General features: G+C 37.1%; 2 protein-coding genes and 1 pseudogene across 2 annotated transcripts; 1 reads left to right on the top strand and 2 right to left on the bottom strand.

Moving 5' to 3' along the window:
* Positions 1–1,328: 1,328 nt before the first annotated feature.
* LOC121243454 lies at positions 1,329–1,449 on the bottom strand (annotated as a pseudogene).
* A 1,833-nt stretch (positions 1,450–3,282) lies between these two features.
* Positions 3,283–5,072, top strand: LOC121235379 (myb-related protein 308-like). The gene is made up of 2 exons (XM_041131729.1): positions 3,283–3,630; positions 3,997–5,072. Exons 1-2 carry the CDS (start codon positions 3,498–3,500, stop codon positions 4,806–4,808), a joined length of 945 nt encoding a protein of 314 aa, XP_040987663.1. The 5' UTR covers positions 3,283–3,497; the 3' UTR covers positions 4,809–5,072.
* A 2,872-nt stretch (positions 5,073–7,944) lies between these two features.
* On the bottom strand, positions 7,945–8,376 carry LOC121264466. The gene has a single exon (XM_041167682.1). The coding sequence runs from the start codon at positions 8,374–8,376 to the stop codon at positions 7,945–7,947; it is 432 nt and encodes a 143-aa protein (XP_041023616.1).
* Positions 8,377–9,405: the final 1,029 nt, after the last annotated feature.

Below are 9,405 nucleotides of genomic sequence, written 5' to 3'. Positions count from 1 at the left end.
GTATGAAAAAGATCAGTCCAATATTGGTGGGGAACATGGGCATGGGCAATGAGAGAAAGCCCAGTTTCAACAATATGGCGATGTTTACATTTAACCTAACCATATTGTTCATGGGTGTGAGGATAAATCAATCGATAAGAAATACCAATTGATCGAAAATAAGTATAGACATGATAACATTCCCCTCCCCAATCAGTTTGGATCATTTTGATTTTGCAGTCTAATTGACGCTCAATAAGCATTTGAAAATTATAAAAGGTACTCTTTACATCAGATTTACGAGGCAAAGGAAAAAACCAAGTGAATTTACTAAAATCATCAACAAGTATCGCATAATAACAATATCCATCCACAGAAGGAGCATGGCAGGATCCCCAAACATCAGAGAAAATGAGATCTAGAACATGAGTTGACTTAGATGGAGATAAATGAAAAGAAAGTTTGTGAATTTTTGCTTGTTGGCATGAGTCACAAAAATAGAAACAACTTTATTAGCAAAATAGGGAGTTTATTGGAAAATAAAATATGACAAACTAAACGAAAAAAAGGATTGACAAGTTTGCAGTGCTAGGTATCAAGAGAAGCTTGATCCCTAACAAAGGTTGCTTTTTAGGATGATGATGAAGATTAGGGAGAGAGAAAATAGAGCCCATCTTTAGTTGGTCTACGAAGCAGTATATTCCCTATTTTGAGATCCTTAACAAAGAAAAGGTGTGAAAATTTAAAAAAGACATTATCATTAGAAGTAAGCTTACTAACAGAGATTATATTCTTTTGAACAGAAGGGACATGTAAGAGTTGATGTAAAAACAAGGATTTAGGAGAGGAAGAAATACGGGAAACACCCATGTGATGAATAGGCAAACCAACTTCGTTGCCTACACGAATCTAATTTGGTCCAACATTATCATCAACTCTAAGATTTAGATTGCACAACTCAAAAGTAAGGTGATGACTAGCAGCAGTATCAAGGTGCCAGGCCTGATCAGTGGGACCACTATTTGCAGTCATAAAAGCTTGATATTGGATGGATTGTTTTGCTTGATAAGTATGGTCAAAACGATGATAACACTGCAGTGCAATGTGTCCAGACCGATTGCACACTTGGTAGGTGGGGTAGCTTCCATTAGAGGTGGAATTATATCTGCCACATCCATATCCACTAGAGCTAGAATAATTTTTATTTGGATTCCATGGGTTGGAACCCGAAGCTTCAAATGAAGCAGATGAACTATGACCAAGACCACGATTATTGTGGTTATGAGAGACTATATTGAACGAAGCAGTACTGGCCAAGTCAAGAGTTGCATGTTGTTTTTCGAGACAAACCTCATAGTTAAGGAGATGGACATAGACTTCTTGAAGAGTGGTGAGGGACGTGATTAATGGATCATACTCAAAACTCAAACCTACAAGTATATAGCTGACCAAATCACAGTTATTAAGCGGTTGGCCAATCAATTGTAGCCAAGATATCTGCATAGCTTTTCATTTTCTGAAAATAGGCTGGGATAGAAAGATTTCCTTCCATAGATGAAGCAAGACTAAGCCGTAAGTTCCTGAGACTAGCTTGAGAAGACAAAACGTTTGCTCCAAAGTAGTTCAGACTCCACGAGTTGTGTGGAGGCCAACGACCTGGGCAAGCACTTTTTCAGAAAGGGATGAAACAAGGGTAGAGAGAAAGAGTTGATCTTGCTAGTACCATGCAATATACTCAAGATAGTGGGTTAAAATGGACAAGGTATTGTTAGGAGTGGAAATAGAAATCATTGGTGGAGGTGGGATCCAAGAGCCATCAACAAATTAAAGAAAATAGTTGCTAGCCACTGAGATAGGGAAGAAGCTGAGCTCGCCACAACAAGTAATTTTTATGGGTGAGGTTTATGGTAAGATGAGAGATGTTGGTAAGAGGGAGAGTGGGTGAAGGAGTATGGGCACTGAAAGCGGAAGATGAAGCTATAGTGGGAAAAAAAGACGTAGGTTTGTTATGGCTCTAATACCATAAAACAGAATGTAATAAAAGTGTATTGTATTGGCTTGAAAAGATTGTACATGGCAGTGGAATATATACATGAAAATGAATTGAATGTAATCCCATGAATTGTGGGATACGAGACCGTTGTACAAACAACAAAGGAAATGAAGTAATGAGCTGTTGATCTATGGTGGTTGACTTTCTTTATTGTAGATTGCTTGGCCACAATTTTCTTTGGAGTGGTCCCCTGCTTGAGCCGTGGGTATGCTAACAGAAGATAGAAATCTCTAAGGCCTGGTTTGCTTGGTAAAGTCCTCTCAATTCATCCAATCTCATCTCAATATTTAAACACCACAAACATAAACACTTTTCAATTTTAACTTTTTAACTTTTCAACATTCTCATCAAATCATTATCTAATCATTGTAATTTTTTCAAATTTAAAAAAAAAAACACAAAAAATAATTTAAAATTTTAAAATCTCAAAATAAAAATAATAATAAAAAATAATATTATATTAATATAATATTTTTATTCAATTTGTTTTTCTCTCATCACCTAAAATTTCATAAAATATATTAACTCAAACTATTTTACTATTATGTATAAATTATTTTATTACTATTTATAAATTATCTCATTTTACCTCATCTCATATTACTGTCCAAACAAAACATAAGTGAAGGCTTTTTCATTCTTCTTGGGAGACCTTCACTTTCCCGCCCTACCGCGCGCACTTCCCATGCACGTTACGTGGTTTAGTTGGCTGCATGCCATCCTAGACCAGTAACAAGTGACCACTAATTTGTAGTGATCATCATTAGGAAGAAAAATATCTTTATTTTTTTTTTATTTAATTTGATTGATATCCATAACTTTAGTTTTCTTTTTTTTTTTCCCTTGGCTCTGGAAAATATACGTCAAGCAATAATAGAAGAGAAGCATCAATATATAATAGCTACGTGGGTTGATGCCAAGCACGCAGTTATATACAGTACGACTCAATGATTTTTAGCTACGTACCAATATTATTGGACCCATATTCATTGAATCACACTAATTATGTCGGCACGTGGAGTTGCCGCAGAAGGTTAGATAGCCAAGAAAGGTGGTTGGGTTCGTGCAGTTTGCACAGAAAATAATAAGGCATGCGCAATGTATATATAATAGATATTATATATTTATATATATAATATATATTAATATTCTAGCTTCGTAAAAACTTTAATTTATAAGGCATGCGCAATGTATATATAATAGATATTATATATTTATATATATAATATATATTAATATTCTAGCTTCGTAAAAACTTTAATTTATAAAGGGGAGCAAGGATTGAAGACTTCGTGCTCTTCAGAGCATCCATCCGTCTCTATTTGCTTCCCTGGCCCTGCCTGTTTCTCTCATCATCATCATCATCATCATCATCATCACCATCACTTCCTCCACTCACGATATGAAATCAGGTCTCCTCTAGAGGAACAGTGAGAGCTAGGGATATCAAGCAAAACAGAGTACGATGGGAAGGGCTCCTTGTTGTTCTAAGGTTGGGTTGCATAGAGGTCCTTGGACTCCTAGAGAAGACACATTGCTTACTAAATATATTCAAGCTCATGGTGAAGGTCATTGGCGATCTTTGCCCAAAAAAGCTGGTAATTAACCTCTTTTAAATTACTGTCTTGCTCTTTGTTTTTCTTCTTATATCTCCTTCTCCAAACACAAACAAAAAAGCAACGAAGTATACTTTTCAGTTCCCTTTTAAAGAAGTACCTGGATCATTGATTTCTTCATCACATTTAGACTCTCTCTCTCTCTCTCTCTCTCTTCCCCTGTACCAAGTATTCCTTTTGGATAGGAAATGACCATATCTCATTTATTGAATTTTTTTTTTTTTTTTTTTGGCTAGAAAGCCACGTTAGTTATGATAGTTTTCTCATTGTTTCAATGAAATTTTATTATTATATGATCATTGTCTTCCATTCTTGTTCTTTACAATTACTTTTGTGTGGATGATCAAGGCCTGCTTAGGTGTGGAAAGAGCTGCAGACTAAGATGGATGAACTACCTAAGACCAAACATAAAAAGAGGGAATATCACCCCAGATGAAGATGACCTTATTATCCGATTACATTCCCTTCTTGGCAATAGATGGTCTCTCATTGCGGGCAGGCTTCCTGGCCGTACTGATAACGAGATAAAAAACTATTGGAATACCCATCTCAGTAAGAGATTGTTAATCACTGGCCGAGGGAGTACTAACCCTGATACCAACAAAAAATCGACGGAACCAGGCCATGAATTGAAGAGGAAAAGCAGCAAAAACAAAAACAAAAACTCCAACACCAACAAGAACAACAAAAGCAACAACAGGAAGATGAAGAACAAAAGCATTGCAAATTTAGAGTGCGAGAAGCAAAAGGTTCATCTCCCCAAGCCCACAAGGATCGCTTCTTTTCCGATACCAAGAAATGAAAGTTTCGATTGCAATACAATCAGTGGATCTTCGGGCCAGGAAAGATCAGAAGATATTCTTTGTTTTGGTTCAAAAGTGGAAGGTATTCCTTGGTGTCATTTGGAAGGTGTTGCTTGGAATGGTTTCAAAGATGGGAGAGACCAGGAAAATGGGGTTGGCTTTCTTATTGGTGGTGGAGATCGTCATCATCATGGTCTTGTCAATAATGGCTCAGATTTTGAGGGCCAATCAGCTCATATACCAACAGGAGATCACAACTCACTAGAGAAGCTGTACGAGGAGTATTCAGAGCTCTTGAAGACAGAAGAAAGCCAAGTTGAATTAGATTCCTTTGCTGAATCATTATTGCTGCTCTGAAAGAAGCGGAATGGAAACAAATTACTAAATTTGCAAGTCAAGGCCGGGCTTCAAGGTTTCATGACTACTTCGAGAATGAAACAAAAAAAAAAAAAAAAAAAAAAAAAATGGTTGTTTGAATCAAATAATATGGGTTATTTCACGTGCTTACCTTCCGACCAACTTATTTAGGTTAGAATCGATGGTTTTTTCACTTTTCATGTCTATGCAGTCATAAATAACACTATGATCATGATAGTGATATATGTGCTTGTTCTTGTCAAATATTTTCTTCCATTATTTGTTTTTTTTTTTTTTTTCCTTTCCATTATAGGTGGGCCGGGTACTTGTTGTATATTACATCATGTATAACTGTATATATGTGTGTTATAAATAGCGTGGTAATTGACACCAATGATTTTGCTTACATCAGTACGGGTTTAGGCCGTTAGACGGTTCTTGAAGCATATTCTCACGATACTTTGAGCATGTGTTTGGATTCTATAATTGATTGGTCGAAGGATACTATATATTCAAACCAATATGAAAATGAAAGACAACCTTAATTATAAATGTAAGGCCTCAATAGAATGTCCAAACCACATGGTCTATACTCTAAAAGGACTAGTTAATGATACAATTAGAGCCTTATTCAAACCTTATAAAGAGCAAGAACTTCTCATTCTCAAGCAATGTAGGATCTCATACACCACCTACCATTATCCTTATCATATAGGGTATCATAATCTTTCTCCTTAAATTCCCGACGTCCTCATCGGGCCTGTCTGTGGTAGGTAGCATGGCTCAAGTCTCACATTTCTGGTTGAAACCTGGCTCTGATATAATTTGTAACGTCTCAATGGAAGGTCCAAACTACATGGCTTATACTCCAAAAGGATTAATCAATGATACAATTGGAGCTCCATTAGAACCTTATAAACAGCAAGAACTTCTCATTCCCAATCAATGTGGGATCTCATATACCACATATCCTTATCTTTATCATATATGGTATTACATAACGATAGCGTATAAAGCTATAACAAGTTATAAATGCATTGAGATTTGCTATTTGTAAGCCTGTTGTGAGATTAATCTTAATTGTGCTCGGTGTTTTATTAAAAATTGATTTTTTTTCTTAATGAATTTAAGATAATTATAAAATAACTTATATATATATATATAAAGATAATTGTGCAGTACTTTTTCATTTTTATTTTCTTTAAAGGTTGGTTAATTTATGATGTAATTGATGCTCTAAGTTAATTTTGGTGGCCCTAGACAGAAAAAACCAGGGAAAATTACATACAATTAGCTTTGAGAAAGAGAGAAGAACTAAATCTATGGAATTACACGTAATAAATTACATACAATAATGAAAGATATTCCATTATAAATAGAACATGTATAAATATATATATATATAAATATATATATATATATAATATATATTCTGCCCCCTAAAGGCTAAGTGGCTAAATCTATGGAATGCTATAAATCATTTACAAAAATACAGATATATACATGATGTGCAGTCTTACACAGACAGAATATTATTCTTCGTGCATGGTACAGAGGATCTTAGAGGACAATTATCGTTGTTTTTTTTTAGGTCATTTATATTATGTTTAGATGTTGAATTGAATTAAAATAAAAGTTGAAAGTTAAATAAAATATTATTAGAGTATTATTTTTTAATATTATTATTATTTTAAAATTTTAAAAAAATTAAATTATTTATTATATTTTATGTTAAAATTTGAAAAAATTATAATAATTAAATAAGATGAATTGAAATGAATATAGAATCAAAACTGACCCTTAAAGTGGTTAGATGAGCTCGTGACCAGCTTGTTTCAAAATTGGTAGATGAGAATCGCGTACTGTATTTATTTATAACCTCTAGCTACCTGGCGGAGAATTAAATAGGAAGAAAGGAAAAGTTCGTGGAGGGCTGCAAAAGAGTACTGTGGCAAAACTGGGTCCAGCGCTTTGATATTTATGACCTTTCGGAGTTCAAGAAAACTTAAAAAAAAATAAAATAAACCATTAATTTCAAATGGCCATGCGTACGTGGTTGCATGTGAGCCGAGCACCGTGAACGACACGCACAAGTAATCCGACTGGATTGGCCAGTTTTGAACTTTCAAAGAGTTTCGGCACAACGATTTAACCAGAAAGCTTATTTAAAAACTTAATAATTATGATCATGTACCATCAAGCTTTTTTAGATAAAGATCAGAAATATGTCATTTTTATTTTTATTTTTGTCTCCTAGCGCTGCTGAGGAGTTTGTCTCTTGCTGTGGGCATGTTTGTCTTCTAGTCTTTTGACATAGAAGTAGTGTAGTTAGGTGCTTTGAATCTACAGTTCTTGAGTGCAATGGCAGATGAAATACTGGAAAAATGGAGCAAATTTCGCTTAACTGAAGCTGAACAAATAGAGATTTCAGTTGATATTAATAGCGACTCTGTGGTGCAAAGGAGGGGCACAATGTTTAGTTGGTTCGGTGGTTTATGAGAGACCAGTCAATAGGGATGCCTTCAAGACTACGATGATGAAGGTGTGGAAGCCAAAACGTGATGTGGTGTTCAAAGAAGTGGGTGACAATATGTTTCTTTTTGAATTTCAGTGTGTAGAGGATGATAATATTTGTAAAACCACCACAGTTTTGGTAGAGTCCAAATGTATTATATATATTCAAGTGTAGCTATACAAATAAGGAAAGAATCGTAAAGGATGACAACGGTTACAACCCTACAATTAAGTGTCAACTATTACAAAGTAGGAATGATGTCTAAGAATCAGGAGAGGATTCTAAAGAATCCTTAACACCACCCCCCCCCCCCCCCCCGCCCCCCGCGGGGCAAGCTAAGCGTGGGATTAGAGCACACACGTAGCTTGGATCGAAAGAACGGGAAGAAGGGCCGTGAGATGCTCTTGGTAAAGACATCAGGAACCTGAAGTGTGGTAGGAATATGTTGAGTGTGGATTCGACCAGCGACCACAAGTTCTCGAAGAAAGTGATAGTCTAGATCAATGTGCTTAGAGCGCTTGTGAGAGAAGGGGTTGGAGCTTAAGAAGATGGCACTCTTGTTGTCACATAGAAGAAGCGGACGAGGTGGAGTGGAAACACGCAGGTCACGAAGAAGGTGGTCTAACCATAGAACTTCAGCAGCAGTGGAAGCCAAAGCACAGTATTCAGATTCACAGCTGAAGTGAGAGCCTGTGGGTTGCTTTTTGGCACTCCAAGAGACAAGATTGTCACCCAAGTAGATAGAGTAGACTGAAGTAGAGTGTTGAGTGTTAAGATAGCTGGCCCAATCAGCATCAGAATAGACAGTAATGCTAGCAGAAGAGGAGGCAGTGAATGATAAACCAAAGTGAAGAGTGCCCTTGATGTAACGAAGGATGCGGCATGAAAATGTTCATTAGTTGGAGCATGCAAATATTGACTGACGGAATTGACCAAGTGGGCAAGGTCAGGGCGAGTGATAGTCAGATATTGTAGTGCACCAACAAGAGAGCGACAAAGAGTGATGTCCTCAAAGGGAGAACCATTAGAGGAGAGGCGCTGGGCAACAACCATAGGAGTTGTGACAGGTTAGTAGTCAAGAAGCTGAGCGCGCACAAGAACATCGCGTGCATACTTGGTCTGGCAGAGAAAAAGACCTGTTGAGGTGGGAGTGGCTTTGAGACCAAGAAAATAGCTAAGGGATCCCAAATCCTTGGTGGCAAATTCGGAGTGAAGCTGCTGAATGAAACTGTTGAGAAATGACACATTATTGCCAGTGAGAATAAATGTCATCAACATACAGTAAGAGGTAAATGATGTGTGCTGGCAATGGAGAATGAATAAAAAGGTATCTGCACGACTACAAGTGAACCCAAGCTGCAAAAGGAATGAGCTAAAATGCTGAAACCAAGCACGCGGAGCTTGCTTGAGACCATAAAGGGCCTTCTTGAGTTTGCATACATGATGAGGGAAGCGGGGATCAACATAGCAAAGAGGATGCTCCATATAAACATGTTCCTGTAAGATGCCATTGAGAAAAGTATTTTTAACATCAAGTTGGCGAAGAGGCCAACCATAAGTGACAACCAAAGAGAGCACAACACGGACAGTTGAGGCTTTGACCACTGGACTAAAAATATCAGTGTAATCAAGTCCAGGAAGCTGAGTGTAGCCTTTGGCAACAAGGCGGGCCTTGAGGCGATCAACAGAGCCATCAGATAGATACTTGGTGCGAAAGACCCATTTAGAACCCACAATGTTCGTTTTGGGAGGCCGAGGAAGAAGATCCCAAGTGCAATTATCACGAAGAGCTTTGACCTCTTCATCCATAGCAGCAAGCCATATAAGATTTTTAGCAGCATATTTGAAATCACGAGGCTCAGATGTAGTAAGAAGAGCATGTAAGATACCCGAGACATGATGACTGAGGTAGGTAGGGTACCGTGGCCGGAAAACGTCTGCCTTAGCTCGAGTGACCATTGGGTGAGAGGATGAAGGTATGGACAAAGTACGAGAAACTAGAGCATCAAACGATGGCTGAACTTGCGCTGGAGAGTCATGAGCAAGAGACTCAGTAGAAACTTGCATAGGCTCAGAGAAAGA

Source organism: Juglans microcarpa x Juglans regia, chromosome 1D (genome assembly GCF_004785595.1).
Source record: "Juglans microcarpa x Juglans regia isolate MS1-56 chromosome 1D, Jm3101_v1.0, whole genome shotgun sequence".
Lineage (NCBI taxonomy): Eukaryota > Viridiplantae > Streptophyta > Magnoliopsida > Fagales > Juglandaceae > Juglans > Juglans microcarpa x Juglans regia.
The sequence above is the reverse complement of the archived record's forward strand: the minus strand, read 5'-3'. Positions and strand labels throughout refer to the sequence as shown.